Source organism: Phaseolus vulgaris, chromosome 8, assembly GCF_000499845.2.
Source record: "Phaseolus vulgaris cultivar G19833 chromosome 8, P. vulgaris v2.0, whole genome shotgun sequence".
Taxonomy (NCBI): domain Eukaryota; kingdom Viridiplantae; phylum Streptophyta; class Magnoliopsida; order Fabales; family Fabaceae; genus Phaseolus; species Phaseolus vulgaris.
Window position 1 is genome coordinate 34,363,895 of NC_023752.2, and position 18,529 is coordinate 34,382,423.

General features: G+C 41.7%; 1 protein-coding gene across 1 annotated transcript; it reads right to left on the bottom strand.

Moving 5' to 3' along the window:
• Positions 1-14,937: 14,937 nt before the first annotated feature.
• Positions 14,938-15,345, bottom strand: LOC137824997 (uncharacterized). Its single transcript, XM_068630670.1, has one exon. The coding sequence runs from the start codon at positions 15,343-15,345 to the stop codon at positions 14,938-14,940; it is 408 nt and encodes a 135-aa protein (XP_068486771.1).
• Between the last annotated feature and the right edge of the window lie 3,184 nt (positions 15,346-18,529).

An 18,529-nucleotide genomic window follows, 5' to 3' on the forward strand; every position in this document is an offset into this window, starting at 1 on the left:
GCGGAGCAACCTCCACATCATTTCTTTTTTTCAGCATTGTAGTCACGGACACGTCTTTAATTTGTTAATTGATGCCTTCCTCTAATATAAAACAGATTCATAGCTGACAACTTCGTAGGTGACAGCTTTGGGTAATTTTTAAATCCAACGCCATGTTGGTTATGTTGCACTTATCTCTTTGTATTTATGGTTATGTTTAGATAGGTTCTTATGTTTATGTTATTAATTAATCAGGATCTTAATTTGGAAATTGGAATGACTGAAGAGGATATTAATATTCCCCTTTGTGTAAATGAAAATGAGGAAGATAATTTTGAAAAACAATCTAAAACTATTGAAGGTGACAAAAAGAAAAGGGATAAGACTACTACATCTGGTTGTTGGAAGTATTTTACTAAGATTGAGGTGGATAAGGATGGAAAATACAGGGCAAGGTGCAATAGTTGCAATAGAATATATCTAATTGGTGGAAGAAAATATGGCACTTCTCATTTAAATCTTCATGTTATGAAATGTGATAAAAGAAAAACTAAAGATGTGGGTGAAATGATTTTAGATATGCTGGGAAAGTTGAAAGGAAAAAAGATAAATCAAGTTGTACATCGTGAATAGTTGCCTAATCTAATTATTAGACATAATTTGCCTTATAAATTTGTTGGGTATCCCAAACTTAGAACTTGGATAAACTACTTGTAACCTGATGCAATTATGATTTCTAGAAACACTGTTAAGGTTGATATTGGGAGAATGTATATCAAAGAAAAGACAATGCTTAAGGAATTACTTGTTTCTATTCCTATTACGATATGCTTAACTTCTGATTTATGGACATCTATTAATACTGAGGGTTTCATATCATTGACTTCCCATTTTGTTGACCTAAATTGGAAGTTAAATAGCAAGCTACTCAACTTTTGTCATATGCCTCCCCTTCATACAGGTTTTGAGTTGTCTATGAAAATTTATGAATTTTTACAAGATAGGGGATTAGAGAAAAAAAATATTTTCTATCACTTTGGATAATGTTTTTGCTAATGATGTTCTCCAAAATACTTTAAGAAGTCAACTTCTTTTACAAAATGGTTTGATATGTTGTGGTAAATTCTTTCATGTTCGTTGTTGTGGACATTTATTAAATTTAATTGTTCAAGAATGATTAAATGTGCTTGGTGAGGCTTTGAACCAAATTATAAATAACATGAAATATGTGAGGGGTTCAGATAGTAGAATGGTGAAATTCAAATAGTGCCTTGAAAAGTTTAATGATATTGATGCATCATGCGGGTTGTGTCTTGATGTCCCTACTAGGTGGAACTCAACTTACTTGATGCTTAAAAGTTCTATTAAATATCAACATGTTTTTGGGAGCTGGCACTTGGTTGATGAATCTTATAAATATTGTCGTTCAGAGCAAGATTGGGAGAGAGCATAACAAATTTGTAAGTTCTTATTACCCTTTTATGATGTCACTCCCTTGATTTCTGCTACAAGTTATCCAACTTCCAACTTGTATTTTTTACAAGTTTGGAAAATTCAATGCTTGTTGATGGAAAATGTTAAAGATGAAGATGCACTAATTAAAAATATGGTTGAATTGATGATAGTCAAATTTGAAAAATACTGGGATGAATATAGTGTTGTACTTGCATTTGGTGCAATTTTAGACCCAAGGATGAAGATAGAAACATTGAGTTTTTGCTTTGAAAAAATTGATTCACTAACTTGGAAGCTGAAATTGGAAAACATCAAGCAAAAATTATACAAACTTTTTTCCGAATATTCTAGCAAAGGTTTGACAACATCATCAAATACTCTAAAGCGTAAGCAAGGAAAATCTTCATCCTCATCTACTTCTAAACCAAGTTTTTTTTTATGTAAGTTGCTTACTTAAATGTACTTCAGTTAATTTTTTAGTTTTTGTTGTATTTGTCCCATGTTACTAACTTATTACATCTATAATGAGAATTAAAAATGTGCAAGCTTCAAGTAACTAATCAATGTGGAAGAACACAACTTGACACTTATTTGAATGAGCCAACTTTGGACTTTTATTTTTTGGAGCATATGGATGTGTTAGAATTGTGGAAAAATAATAGTCAACGTTTTTCGAATCTTGCTTTAATGGCTAGAAATTTGTTGAGTATTCCTATAACCATGGTTGCATCAGAATCTGCATTTAGCATTGGCTCTCGAATTCTTAACAAGTACAGGAATTCTCTTTTGCTTGAAAATGTGGAAGCCATTATTTGTACTTCTAGTTGGAAGCGTGGATTTTCTGAAAGTCAGCGTTCTTAAATAAAAATACGAGTTTAGAATGGTTTATAGATCCTCATCTCTTTGGTTTGGAATTAAGAAGTTTTATTCTACCATACTTGATTATACTTCTTGAACTGATGGTATAGGTACTTTTATTAATTTATGGAATGATAAATGGTGTTCTACTACTTCTTTAGCAAATATTGTAGGGTTATCTGATGGTGCTAGCATTCTGGATACAGTCTCTCAGTTTTGGACAGGTTGTGATTGGAATATTCCTTTGTGTTTACAGTAAATGCCTCATTTTTTTAATCATAATCATGGTTAGGGAGGAACAGGATATTCCTAATTGGATTCCATATGAGCCTAGTCGTTTCACTCTTAAATCAGCTAGGACATTTTCTTGGAACTAGGAGTTCCCTGTGGTTGGGGTAAATTCATTTTGTCTTCATCTATTCCACCTTCCAAAACTCTAGTACTTTGCAAATTTTTAGTTTTAATTTTCTTATAGCATTTGTTTTATTTTATTTGTTGAGTTGTTTTGCTAGTTTTATTTTGTTCTCAAATGTTATCGTGAGAACTGGAATATTAATTTGAATTATGGGGAAATTATTAATCAGACTTTCAGTTTAGGATTAAAATAATCAAATGATATAAACACGGGTTGGAAAAGAAAATGTGTTGAATCCATATTTAAATTTAGTTGAGATTGTGGTACGTGAAAATTAAACTGGATGATGAGTTGGAAGAGAGAATGACAAGTAATAACGAATTAGACTAATTAAGTCAAGTAAGTGTGTATGAATCTTATACAGTTTGAGAGTTCACTGATGAATTGACAGTTGTGGTTGCTTGACTTTTTATTTTATGTTAGATCATAAAAGAATATGAAAATGATTAAGGCATTTGTATTAATTAGAAACCCAGGGCCAAATAGCAAACATTTGTTTAAATTGATTATATATTTTTTATAGCCTTTTTTAGCCAAGAATTTTATTGCACCTTGAACCTTAACTGATATATTTTCCTACATGTTAGTATGTTTAAGGAAGGAGAACATAGATGCAATTTATATATAGAAAAGGGAATGGTTGGTTTTTGTTGTTTGAATAATTTAAGTTTAAATAATTTATTTGGCTGGAAATAGGAATAATCTATTTCTATTCTCTTTGGAAAAACAAAAATTCATGTTGAAATCATGAAGAATACATTAAGATTCATGTTTTAATGTGATTGTAATATGAAGGTGAAATAAGAGCAACTGTGATTTGTTAGGATTAAGTGGAAATTGAGTGAAACACTTACCTATGAAAATATGAGATGAAATTCCTTGATAAATTGTCATTTCATTGTTTCAGTTGTTATCCTGAAAATTGATTGTATCTATATCTTGTTGTATTTGAAGTTAAAAGTACCATAATTTTCTAATTTAATTTGTTGTCTAAGAAATAAAGTTGTTTTGATATTTGAACTCGAATATGATTTATTTATATTCATTTACTTTGCTTGAGGACAAGCAAGATTCTAGGTTGTCGGGAGTTGATAAGTGTCATAATTAAGTGATATTTCATGCAAAAAGATAGGCACTTATGGACTTTAATTGTTAATAAAGTTATAATTTAACCTATAAATTAGGAATTTGAACCTTTTTACATATTTTTGGATTATGAGATGAATAAAATCGATTTATTCCCAAGTTTGTGCTAATTTTAGGAATCTAGGGGATGATGGAGATAAAGGGATAAAGAAGAATGGACAAGTTGAAGACAAGGAGAAAAGACAAAGTTGGAGCATTGAAAACTTACCCAAACAAGACCACTCTAGAGGTAAACACTTTCTCTGAAGCAAACTCGTCGAAGAATCACTTAGGCTTGCTTAAGCGAGTTCACTCCAATGAAGTTGGGTTTTTTCTCATGAAACTCGCTTAAGCAAGTAATATCTCACTTAAGCGAGATGTCACCTATTAGGTTAAATAGAAGGCGTAAGGCAGAACCCTAAAGGATCGAAGGAAGAATAATTAGAGATGGAAAACCCTATAGGAGATAGTCGTCGAGGAGAAACACCTTGGATCAACAACCTTTCAAACAAACTTTGACACATCCTTTAATATTCAGTTAATATTATACTTGAGAGTTTAGAACTATTCCTTGAGAACAATTTATTACTCTTGACTCGATACACTTGCCAAAATAAAAGTCATCATGTAGATTATTCTTGATGAAGTCTTCTTGAATTGGGATCACATCATATTTATGTAATCACTGAAAAATGTTATTGGTGTGTTCTTGAAAAACGAGTCAATAACACTAATAGAGCAAACACTTTCTATGACGGTTAAAACAAACTTTTCTGTGACAATTTTAGACCCGTTATAGATACATGTGACATAGAAAATCTGTACTTTCTATGATGGTTGTATAACCATCATATAAATTTTGCATTCTTTGTCAAACTTAAAAGAATCATCAGAGAAAACACATTATATCATCACTTTCAGTGATAAATAACGTTTTAATTGTTATAGAATGTGTTATTTTTTATAATAAATAATATTTTAACCGTCATAAAATGTATTATTTTCTATGATGGTTAAAGACAAATTAGTCATAGAAAAAAATATTTTTTATGACATATTTAGTAATAACCGTCATAGAAAGTGTATTTTTTTTAAAGAATTGTGATACATTCATTTTCCTACTTGCATAACATATCGTGCATAAACTTAGTTCTCAAACAAATATTTTCAAAATAAAATCTTAACCATCTATTACTTTATTAAAACTTAATATATTTAACTTATAACATTCATTTACATGAAATATTTAAAAGAGAACTAGGGATACTTTCGAAAAATCTCATTCTGAAACAATATTATAATTCCCTCTAATTATCTATGCCCATAAATAACTCTAGCATTTTATTTTTTTTCTAGATTTACAAATGATATAGTATTTTCCAAGATACTACGACCGTACGGAACAATATTGTCTTCAAATTTTGCACAAGGCATGCGACCACAATCGAATAGTAATCTAGTCATAGATTATATTTGTTATGAACTTCAAAGCAAGTTGTCTCCCATTAAATATATGAAAATATAATTATATTACTGGGTTCGGTTTAAATGTTTGGTGATATAGTTTATTGTAACAGAAAATGAAAACTAGTACTAATCTTGATCAAACAAAATGCACAATTTTCAGTAATTAAATATGTACCGACCAGGTAGTCAGAAGTGATGACGTGGCAGCAAACGATAATATAAGGGTGTTGAGCGGAACACCTGGCTGACAGAAGGGAAGTACATCGGGAAGTCTGTGTAGTCGCCAATTGTTAAGTTGGCGTTCTCCGATCTCTAGCATATCTAACCGGCGGTCAACAGGCTTGTGTCATAGTCGCCGTATGTGGTTTTAGGCGACCAAGTGGTCAGAGACCGCCTAAAGGGGCACATCGCCGAAGGATCAGGAAGGCTTGCTTAGGGCATTCAAAAGGCACGAGTACGAAGGACGAGGTTATCAGATGGTCATTCCCTGCCCAGAGGTCGGGGCAAGGGGACAGTTTACCAGAACATGCACGATGTGCGAGTAAAGCAGATCGTGATAGCAGCAGGCGAGACCACAGAGAAGGTGTACATGGTGACACCCCGTATTCGCCGCTTAAGGGGTCGCGCTCCAAGGAAGCTGTAGTTACTCCTCGCATGGGTAACTTAGTCGAATAGCTTGAAGAGTAGAGGTGACGCTCAAGTAGAAGGTGGCTCCAGATGGTGACACGTGTACAGCTGGATGTGAGCCACGTGTCCAGAGGTGTAACCGTCAGGAGAGAGAAAGTGCTCAGGTATATGAGGAACTCTAACGAACTTCTGAGGTACGCGCGTTTAGAATACTCTTTTACGCTTTTGAGAACACTTGAGTACGCTGAGAGAACATTTGCACGGTTCCTTGAGTTTTAGCTTTTCTCTCTTAGTATTTGGTGATTCCGTCACTGACTTGAGCGTTGGAGCGCGATCGGCCGCAGTGGCGCCACTTTGTTTCTTTCAGGTTCTTGCGAGGAACTGAGGCTTGAAGGACAGAAGCTAACGTGGTGCGAAGCTGATCGAGAGAGGATACCTTTGACGTGGCAAGACTCTTGCACTTGAGTCAACCGGCAGGAGCATCAGGCGCCCACCGTGGGGCCGTGTAAAGCGTGTTTCCCCTCCACAGCGTGAGTTCTTGAGGTTTCTGAGATTTTTATGTGGTTGTGTGCTGGTGCAACCATTTTCGGCGTTTTCCACCGATTGTTTGAGTTTTCATTCGGTGTATCGGCGTTTTTCAACGTTCGTTCGGAGTTTTGATCGGTAGTTTGACGCTCTTCGCCGTTCGTTTGAGCTTTTGTTCGGTGGATTGAGGTTTTTCACCGCTTGCTTGAGTTTTGTTCGGTGAATTGATGTTTTTCCCCGTTCGTTTGAGTTCTTGTTCGGAGAGTTGAAGTTTTTCGCTGTTAGCGCGAGTTTCAATCGGTAAATCGAAGTCTTTACCGTTCGTTCGTGTTTCTGACCGGTGAATCGGGAGTTTTGGCGGAGAAACAGTAGGTTTGTGCTGAGATCGCAAGTTTCTGTGAAGGTTTTGCGTCCGAATCGATCGGCGTGCTGTTGTGGTTGCGTTCTTGGAAGTTCTTGGGAGTTTGAGAGTTTTTGGCCTATTGATTGCTGAATCGATCGTTTCGCTGGTGAAGGTTTTGTTCGCTGATGCTTGATCTGTCGATTTTTCATGAGAAAGATGAGAAGCACACGTTCAAGTCCCGTTGTGCCAGCTGCTGAAGAAGGCGTCATGACCATGGCGCAGATGATGGAGATTATGCATGCGTTGCAGGCAAATGTGGAAGCATCGCGCGTAGAGCAGGCAAAGATGCACGAAGACCTGGTCGCCTCTCAGGCTAGGAATGAAGAGCTCAGCAAAGTGACTGAGGAGTTGCGTCAAGCTCTTCAGGAGCAGAGAGGACACACAATTGTTGAAGAAGTTGCGCCGTCATTGCCACCGCGCGTTTTCCCAATGTCGTTTGCTCAGGCGATCACGGACACGCCGATCCCTGCGAGTGTGGTACCTGTGAAAGCCTCTTTCACCGGCGTGGAGGATCTTGAGGCACATCTCACTACGTTCCACACGCAGATGATGCTGTCAGGAGGCTCAGATGCTGTATATTGCAAGATGTTTGTGAGCATGCTACAGGGAACAGCGCTGGAATGGTTTGTTAGCCTGCCTACAGGTCACATAACCAATTTCCAGCAGTTTTCGAAGCTTTTCGTCGACCAGTACATTGTGAACAAGGCGCCACCTAGGGTGTCTTATGACTTGTTCGACGTAAGGCAGTACCAGGGAGAGTCCCTCAGGGACTATTTGAATCGCTTTGGAGCACAGATGGTCCGCTCGCCTGCTAAAGACGAGGAGATGTTGGCATACGCCTTCAAAAAGGGCGTGCTGCCGGGACCTTTCTGTGAGGCGCTGATTAGAGCCCACCTCGCCACGTTTGCTGAAGTTAGGCGACTTGCGGTGGCCCACATCGCCGACGAGAGTGAGGTCGCCGAGAAGAGAGGGAGCGTGGCCCCTGCTAGGCCACGAGCCCAGACTAGAATCCAGCCGCAGAGGGTGCTGGAGACGATGGCGGCCAAGAAGGACCAAAGGACTCGCCATCCTTACGATCCAAAGAAAAACAAGGGAAGGGGCCCAGGGCGCCCCAGGGAGTTCAATCGCCCACCAAAGTACAAGTTTCTCATGGGGTTGGCAGATCTGATCGCCATTCCCAACATAGCAGCCAGGCTTAAGGCGCCTGAGAAAGTGGGCGACAAGGTGTTAGGACCAAAGCCAAACGCCTGGTGTGAGTTCCACCAGAGTTTTGGTCACACCGTTGATTCGTGTTTGGCCCTGGGATACCAGCTCGACGACCTGGTCAAGAGCGGTTTCTTGAATGATTACCTGCTGGACAAGAGGACGGGGGGTGCGTCGAGCTCTCAGCCGGCGAGTGGTGAGGGTCAGCAGCATGAGATGCCCACTCATGGCGAGATCCACACCATCGCTGGAGGTTTCTCGGGTGGTGGATGCACTGCATCACAGAGGAAGAAATATGCAAGGTCTGTGATGACGGTGGATCGAGGATCACTCGCCAGATGTGGACATTACGTTCACAAAGGAGGATCTTAGGGACGTTGTGCCTCACGACAACGATCCCATAGTCATCTCGCTCGTCACGGCGGGAAGGAAAGTCCACCGGGTACTGGTGGACCAAGGAAGCTCGGCAGATGTAATGTTCTGGCCGACTTTCATGCAGTTGCAACTACCCCTTGACCAGCTAAGGCCCTTTGGAGGATGCTTATATGGGTTCGCTGGCGACCAGGTGGAGGTTAGGGGGTACATCGAGCTGAGAACTACGTTCACAAACGAGGCGGCCTCGAGGACGGAAAAAATTAAGTACCTCGTCGTAAATGCCCCCTCAGCATATAACATTCTGTTGGAAACACCAACCCTCAACAGAATAGGAGTTGTGCCCTCAACCAGGCACATGAAGGTTAAGTTGCCATCAATGGGGGGAGTGGTGATCACCATCAGATCTGACCAGAAGGAGGCGAAGAAGTGCTATGAAAATAGCCTCAAGAATAAAAGGTCAGTAAGCTACATCACCACGACGCCGCCTCCCGGTGTGAAGCCCAGGCCAACAGAATGGCAAGTTCTTGATACGGCGATGGGAGTGGTGCCGGAGGCGATGTCACCATGATAGATGCTGAGGCTGAGGGAAGGAGTGTCGAACGGGAAGAAGAAGCGAGAAACTGCCCAGAGGAAGCGAGGGAGTCGGGAATCGCCAGGGCGGTGATCGCTAGGGAAACTAGACCCAAACCCGTCGAGGAGTGGCTCGAGAGGGATATCGGGGGCAAGGTCTTCAAGCTGGGAAGATCTTTGGAGGGTGAGCTCCAAGACCAGATCGCCAAGGTGATAGAACAGCATCTGGATGCTTTTGCATGGTCTGCTTCAGACATGCCGGGAATTGACCCCGACTTCTTGTGTCACCATTTGGCAATGGACACACAAGTCAGACCAGTGCGACAGAGAAGAAGGAAGTTTAATGAGGAGAGGAGATAGGCGATTAGGGATGAAATGCAGAAGCTCCTCGCCGCAGGCCATATTAGGGAGGTCCAGTACCCTGAGTGGTTAGCTAATGTCGTACTGGTGAAGAAGAGCAACGGGAAGTGGCGCATGTGCGTCGACTTCACAGACTTAAACAAGGCTTGTCCAAAGGATTCATACCCTTTGCCAAGCATAGATGCCCTGGTCGACAGTGCAGCAGGGTGCAAGTTGCTGAGTTTTCTGGACGCCTTCTCGGGGTACAACCAGATAAAGATGCATCTCATGGATGAAGAGAAGACCGCCTTTATGACGGAGAGATCGTGCTACTGCTAAAAGGTGATGCCCTTCGGGCTGAAGAATACGGGGGCCACGTACCAAAGATTGATGGATAAGGTACTTGCACCGATGCTGGGAAGGAATGTGCAAGCGTACGTAGATGATATGGTCGTGACCTCGTCAGAGAAGAGCAGGCACGTCTCGGATCTGGAGGAGTTGTTCACCACGATCGCCAAGTTCAGATTAAAGATAAACCCCGAGAACTACATTTTTGGCGTGGGGGCAGGGAAATTCTTGGGTTTCCTCTTAACTGAAAGAGGAATAGAGGCAAATCCTGATAAGTGTGCTGCCATATTGGCGATGAGGAGCCCGACCACCGTGAAGGAAGTGCAGCAGCTTACAGGTCGGATGGCCGCCCTGTCTCGCTTCGTATCAGCTAGTGGAGAGTATGGAAATCCGTATATCCAATGTTTGAGGCGAAAAAACAAGTTTGTCTGGTCGAAGGAGTGCGAAGAAGCTTTCGTGATGCTTAAAGAGTACCTGGCGAGCCCACCGGTTTTGTGCAAACCTTTGGTGGGAACCCCTCTCAGGTTGTATTTTGCTGTAATTGAGAGGGCGGTGAGTGCGGTGCTCGCCCAGGATCAAGATAAGGCCCAGAAGCCTATTTATTTCGTCAGCAAGGTGTTGCAAGGCCGAGAAGTAAGGTATCAGGCCTTGGAGAAAGCTGCGCTGGCTGTAGTATTTTCGGCGAGGAGGTTGCGCCACTATTTCCACAGTTTTACAGTGCTGGTGATGACCGACCTGCCCATCCAGAAAGTGATGGCATTTTCATGAAGTTCTTCTTGAATCAATGTAGAGTATGGGGCGGAAGCAATGAATGAGAGTGAGCAAGATCCTCCTAAGAGTGGTGTTGATCTTGTAGGTGCATGATAAGTGTGGGTATTGGGTGGTTCGGCCAGCCCAAGGGAAAAGATGAAGGAATTGAAGTTTAGAGCCTAGGATTCTAGGGAGAAGCAAAGTTGAGCACAAATGGGCAGCATAACTTTACTCACAATAAACTTGAAAATACAAGGTGTAGGCTCCTCCTTTTATAGGCTAAGGAGGACCATAATGCAACCCTAATGCTAGCCAAATGAAATGTAAATGTGAAGCACATGGGTGCACATGGCACATGGGTGCACAAATGAGCACATGGGGAGGGGTGTGTCTAGTTTTTATGCTCACCCCCTCCATGGGCTTTCTAGACCGGCCTTGGTAAATTTAGAGGTTTTTTTAGAAACTCTAAGTTTACCTAGGTTGGTGTTTTAGGTGCCAAAATTAATTCTAAGAAAATTACAAATAAACTTCCTATGCTAATTTTGACAAGAAATTAAAGTCTACTCTACACTAGAGTTTATGGCATTTGAACATGTAAAAGAACGTCTTCTTGGATCCTCTTGGCCATAACTCTATGGTTGGCCCAAATCTACCCTTTGGTGGGCTTGCATGTGGGCTTGTGCTTGGGCCTCTTCCATCAGAAAGTCTTGAAGAAACCTGATGTGGCTGGGAGGATGGTGAGGTGGGCAGTAGAGCTGTCGGAGTTCGACATTAAATATGAGCCCCGAGGACCGATCAAGGGGCAGATTTTTGCTGATTTTGTGGTCGAGCTCTCGTCAGAAGCAGCACGAGTTGAAGGGGACGATTTTCGTTGGGTGCTTTCGGTGGACGGATCGTCTAACCAGCAGGGTAGCGGTGCTGGAGTCATTCTGGAAGGACCCAACGGCGTGCTGATAGAACAATCCCTCATATTTGCTTTTAAAGCCAGCAACAATCAAGCAGAATATGAGGCGCTGATCGCCGGAATCTTGTTGGCTAAGGAGATGGGGGCTAGGGTGTTGATGGCCAAGAGTGACTTATTGTTAGTCACGGGACAAGTAACGGGCGAGTTCCAGGCCAAGGATCCACAAATGACGGCTTACTTGGAGTATGTGCAGGAGTTGAAGAGTTCCTTTGTCTCATTTGAAGTAGTGCATGTGCCCAGAGAGCAAAATGCCCGAGCTGACTTGCTAGCCAAGCTCGCCAGTTCGGGCAAGGGGGGTAGGCAGAGGACAGTGATCCAAGAAACTCTGAAGACGCCTAGAGCATTTGTGGCAGACCACCTGGTTCTTCAGATAAGCAAGTCGACGGAGAAAGCGGCGAGGAGTCACAGGTCCTTGACCCAGGAGACCTTGAGATCGCCGAGAATAAGAGCATGTCGGGGGGAGAGGGTGAACATGACGCAGGTCTGCGCTACGCATAAGCCAGACGCATGGATAACGCAGTACCAGCACTGCCTGGCAGATGGCCTTCTCCCGCTGGATCCGACGGAGGCCAGGAAGATAAAGAAGAACTCCAGCAAGTTCACCATGATCAATGGCGAGCTGTACAGGTTTGGGTTTACACACCCACTCCTAGAATGTGTGCACGGAGAAAAATGCACTAGAATTATGGCCGAGCTCCATGAAGGTATATGTGGGAGTCACGTCGGGGGACGAGCTATAGCTGCAAGAACCCTCCGTGCAGGTTATTACTGGGCAACGATGAGGGAGGATTGCAAGAAGTATGCACAGTGTTGCAAGCAATGTCAGCAGCACGCCGATTGGCACAAGGCGCCTCCAGAAGAGTTAAAGTCAATTTACAGCCCATGGCCGTTTCATACTTGGGGAATTGACATTCTGGGACCTTTCCCATTGGCGGTCAAGCAGATGAAGTACTTGGTGGTGGCGATTAAATACTTCACCAAGTGGATCGAAGCGGAACCAGTGGCCCAGATCACCGCACACAAGATCGAGAGCTTTGTATGGAAGAACATCGTGTGCCGGTTTGATGTGCCTAAGCGCCTGGTGTCGGACAATGGGACTCAGTTTGCAAGTCACCTAGTGAAGAAGTTGTGCGAAGAGGTGGGAATACAGCAGGTGTTTGCATCCGTCGAGCACCCGCAGACAAATGGCCAAGTAGAGTCTGCCAATCGGGTGTTGCTGAGAGGTTTGAAGAGAAGGCTGGAGAAAGCTAAGGAATCGTGGGCTGAGGAGGTACCCCGCATAGTTTGGGCGTACCATACCACCGAGCAGTCAGGAACCCACGAGACCCTGTTTAGCTTGGTCTATGGATGTGATGCAATGATTCCAGTCGAAATCCAGGAGAGCTCGCCGAGATTCCAGAACTTTGTGGCGGAAGACTCGAACGAAGAAAGAAGGTTGAATCTGGATTTACTGGATGAGGTCAGGGAGGAGGCAAGGGTAAAGGCTGAGGCAGTGAAAAGGAGGATTGCGCGAAGGTATAACTCGAAGGTGATGCCAAGGCAGTTTAGAGAGGGCGACCTGGTGATGAGGAAGGCCCATCAGTACGAGATGGAGAACAAGTTATCACCTAAGTGGACAGGACCGTTCAGAATAACCGAGGTGCTCGGGAACGGCGCCTACCGCTTAGAGACGTTAGAAGGAGGGGCGATTCCTCGCACCTGGAACGCCACACACCTCAAGTTATATTACAGTTAAAGCTTTGTAAGTAAAAACGAACATGAATTGATTTACAAGCTTTCTGTTAAAACAGTTTGAAGGGGGCACTCTTTTTTCCCTAAGGAGGGTTTTTAATGAGGCCACCCAATAAAGAAGAGTTTTCAAAGTTTAAAGCTTTTAAGATTGCATGCTTGTTGTTTCGAAAGTTTTAGAAAAAAGACCTTATCACTCGTACGTGATTCAAGGCAAGTTCAAAGTTATGCTGCATGCTTTCTAAATAAAAGTTTTAAAGTCCCCATCGTTTTTCGGCGATTGGCGGCATCAGTGAAAAGTTTAAAGTCCCCATCGTTTTTCGGCGATCGGCAGCAGTAGTTAAAGTTTTAAAGTCTTCATCGTCTTTCGGCGATCGGAGGCACCAGTGATGATTAAAGACCTCAACGCTCTCGTGCGTCTTGAGGCGAGAAAGAGTAAAAGACCTCCTCGCCTATGAGCGAGCGAAGGCGAGAAAGAGTAGAAGACCTCCTTGCCTATGAGCGAGCGAAGGCGAGAAAGAGAAAAAGTCCTCAGTGCATCCAGGGGGGAGGAGATGTACACCCTGGGCAAGTTGAGGCACCAGAAAAAGTCCTTCTCGCCTTTGAGCGAGTTCAGGCAAGATAAAGTCCTCCTCGACTTTGAGCGAGTGCAGGCAAGAGAAAGTCCTTCTCACCTCCGAGTGAGTTCAGGCAAGAAAAAGTCCTTCTCGCCTTTGAGCGAGTTCAGGCAAGATGAAGTCCTCCTCGCCCTTGAGCGAGCGCAGGCGAGAATGAAAGAAGTCCTTCTCGCCTTGAGCGAGCGCAGGCGAGAACTGATTAAAAGACCTCTCTGCACGAGCAGATAGAGGCAAGGTTAAAAGTCCTCAGTGCATCCAGGGGGAGGAGATGTACGCCCTAGGCAAGTTGAGGCACCAGAAAAAGTCCTTCTCACCTCAGAGTGAGTTCAGGCAAGATGAACTGAAAAGTCAGGGGTGTTCGTGACCTTAAATGGCGGGAAGGAAAGAAAAACGCCTTTCCCCCTTTAAGTGAAACATCAATATTGACTTAGTAAGACCAGAGAAAGCTTCCACGCTTGTAGGCGGTGTGAAGACAGATAAAATCCTTCTCGTCTTGAACGAGTTCAGGTATGGTGTGAAGGGTGAAAGAAGTTAAAAGGATAGCTAAGGTAGGTTCAAAGAGAACACCTCGCTATCCAGCTCATTGTTCTGAAACTCAGGGAGGTAGAGAAGGATCCGAAAGGCGCCTCTACCCCCTAGATGAGGGAACAATAGTCAAGTTATGAAGGCGAAGAAAGTTCACATCGCCAGAACCCTACGGCGATCAGAAGAATTCCAGGCGATGACGGGAGTAAAGGCTAACCTTGCCAGGCAGATCAGGTAAACTGTATTGTGATACCAGTTCAAGTTAAAACCTGCTGCCTAGTAAGTAGCTTATGTTGAGGTTCATTGCCTTAAGTTTGCAAGTTGTATTAAATGTCATCGCTTAAAAGTTAATAGTTGCTCAAGTTTTGCTTTGAGTTAACAGTTTGATAAATTGTTATGAGATTAACGGTTTGCTCAAGCTCAAAGCAGTGAATAAATGGTTGAGCCCGAGTATCGCTGAGTTGATTTATTTGAGTAAGTTCTACCGGTTATGTTGGTTAATCACACAGCGAGTAAGAGGCGTTTAAGGCACGATATCAGAAAACAACATCTTAGCGGAAGAAGTTATATAAAGCAATATCAGTTCAAGTTTATACACAAAACAGCTATTACAATTGAAAGATGAAGCGACAAGTTTCGAAAGAGAGGTGGTGGGGAGAGGCAGTTAGTCTTCAGATGGAACGATCTTCCCATCCACCACCTCGTTGCAGATTGATACCATGGAGAGGTCGAGCTCAGCATATTGGCATGAGACTTGCTCCAAAGCGGCGTCGAACCCGGCGGCAAGGACTTGGGCGGAGCTTTGCTCGAGCTCTTGTGCTTGTTTCTTCAGCTCGTCGGTTTGTTTCTTCAGCTCTTCGGTTCCTTCACGAGCCCGAGCAAGTTCTTCAGCAGCCTTTTTGCCTTCATCCCGAGCCTGAGCCAGCTCTGCAGCAATCTTCGTGGCTTCCTCTCGAGCTGCAGCGAGCTCAGCAATGGCATCATCCCTCTCCTTTTCAACCTTCCCAAGGAGCACCTCCCGATCTGCTGACCTTTTTTCAAGGTTTTCCACCTTGTTCGCATCTGCTTTCATTGCAGCCTCCAAGTTGGCCACCTTGAGCCTGTAAGGGACCAGTTTGCTCTCCAACTCGATCTTTTCTTAAGCTTGGAGGTGCAGTTTTTGGCGCAGATCAGAGGCCTCCTTGCGCGCGCCCCTTAGCTCAGCGTCCATGGCGTCCTCCAGCCTTGAATGGTCGATCTCCGCCATCATCAGGTTTCAAGAAAGCTTTTCCGCCTCAATCCTTATCAGGCTGTTCGACTCCCTCAGCGCGGAATTCTCATCTTGGAGCTTCTTGTTGGAGTCCTCCACAACTTTTGATACAATTGAGGGGAGATCCTCTGCCATCATCTTCAGCTTAGGCGACCAAGTGGTCAGAGACCGCCTAAAGGGGCACATCGCCGAAGGATCAGGAAGGCTTGCTTAGGGCTTTCAAAGGGCACGAGTACGAAGGACGAGGTTATCAGATGGTCATTCCCTGGCCAGAGGTCGAGGCAAGGGGACAGTTTACCAGAACATGCACGATGTGCGAGTAAAGCAGATCGTGATAGCAGCAGGCGAGACCATAGAGAAGGTGTACATGGTGACACCCCGTATTCGCCGCTTAAGGGGTTGCGCTCCAAGGAAGCTGTAGTTACTCCTCGCATGGGTAACTTAGTCGAATAGCTTGAAGAGTAGAGGTGACGCTCAAGTAGAAGGTGGCTCCAGATGGTGACACGTGTACAGTTGGATGTGAGCCACATGTCCAGAGGTGTAACCGTCAGGAGAGAGAAAGTGCTCAGGTATATGAGGAACTCTAACGAACTTCTGAGGTACGCGCGTTTAGAATACTCCTTTACGCTTTTGAGAACACTTGAGTACGCTGAGAGAACATTTGCACGGTTCCTTGAGTTTTAGCTTTTCTCTCTTAGTATTTGGTGATTCCGTCACTGACTTGAGCGTTGGAGCGCGATCGGCCGCAGCGGCGCCACTCTGTTTCTTTCATGTTCTTGCGAGGAATTGAGGCTTGAAGGACAGAAGCTAACGTGGTGCGAAGCTGATCGAGAGAGGATACCTTTGACGTGGCAAGACTCTTGCACTCGAGTCAACCGGCAGGATCAAAATATATCATTCTTTCTTGTCTTGTTGTGTTTTGATTTTTTCTTGAAGTGTTTTTTTTATTAAATATACATGATTGTTTGTCTAGTACTTTTACTCGTTTCTGTGTGAGCTTCTTGATTGGATATTCAAGAAAAAAAAATATTTTATTCAAGTTCATAATCAAATTTAAATTAAAATAAACAATTGCAAGTTACCGGGAATTATCTAGAATTTCTTCCATTAAAGCAAAATGAAATAAGTTACGTAGCAATGATGTGGCACATATAGGTACCACAACTTATATTTTATATATGAAGCAACTCATGAATTGCTTCTCTTGAAGATGCCCCAATGTCCTAAATACTTTTTAACAAATTAGAGTTGATAATGTGTCCATTCAATAAAATATCATTACGTAACATGCAATGTTTAACTGTGAAAGTTATATTATATGAAACCATTCTAGTAGTATGACACTTAATATCAATAAAACACTACTACACTAAAGCAGAAAACATATCATAAAAAGTAAATTTGTGTTTTAGTACTCCAACCAAATAAGACAGTTTGGCGGAAAAAACAACTTTCTTGTATATAGCTTATATACTGCTTAAGCAAATAGTATGTCGTTTTAAACAAACTCACCAACTTGACAACTTTACATGCATTTTACCTGTTATTGTCATGGGCTTTTATTAAAAGTTACCATAATAATAATCAAATAATTAAGTATTCCAAAAAGTTGGAAAAGAACAAAAAATATGGATTGTGCTTGAAAGAGATGCTAGTTTTAGAATGGGTCCCTCTATCAACAAAATTCGAATTCTGCATGAACTCCGTCGTCAGATGGAATTGTTTGTAATAAGAAAAGACGTGTTGGACCTTAATTCTGGATTGGCTGCTGTTATGTTTGAGCTCCAGTGCTTGGAAGGGAAGGACCAAATGAGTGAGGTATATACATGCTTGATCCCGTAAGCTGCTGAAGTTGTGGGCTGAATTACTCTGCTATGCTGAGGATGGGGACATTGACCCCTGCTTTTATGTTTTGTTTTGAAACCAATTGTAGGATAAAAGTTTAACTTTGACTAGATACTATGTAGGGTATTGTCTATTAGACTAGCTGTTTGTATAAGGGTTGGAATACCTTAAACTCTAAACTTGCTCATAAAAAAAAAACAAAAAATATGATCAGAATAGATACTGATAAAAATTGGAATAGCTTAAACCCTAAACTTGCTGATAAAAAAAAACAAAAAATATGGATCAGAATAGATACTGATAAAAATAACTTATCAAGTTTTCAATATTCAACTCAAAACACATTAGCAAAACAAAAAGTCATTTATTAGAAAAACATCACAAATTTAAAGAAAATAAGAAATATATAAAATAAATTGAATTTTTGTTACATGTTGCAGGGCCAAAACAACACCAGAGGAACATACTTAAAAGAAATGATATCTTATAAAGCCATAATTATCTTTTAAGGTATAAGTGAGGAGAATATGTATCCATTTGTACATACATATCATGTCTAACTACATAACTTTTACACTACACATAACCAATATTATGTAGTTCATCAAATCACTAGAACACTTAATAGCAATCAAACATTAGTACACTAAAAGACATAACATATTACATAAAATATAAATATGTTTATATACTACCCTGTCCAAGAAATTGGTTATTAATATCCATTTAATATCTTAGATCTCCAGATCGTAAAAGCCGAATTTAATATTTATTTCCGTAAAATCTAAATTTAATATTTATTCTTGTAAAAAATAGGTTGTTAATGTTTATTTTATATTACCTACAAATTAAAATAATAAATATTGTAATTATATATATATATATATATATATATATATCGGATTCTATAAAACTCAACATCTTATCTATACGCTTATAAAGACACATGTCAGACTCTTATCATCTATAAATACAAATTTTAGAGAGTATTTTTTCTCACTCGATACTTGATATGCACTTATTACTTTAATATCAAATATTATATCAATGTACTCTAACTAATTTGAGTTTGAACGTCAGAAAGTCTTCTGCAGGTGAACTCTCACTTAGCATTTATCTTACAAGAAGAATGTCGATTTTCACCTACAATTCGAATTCAACA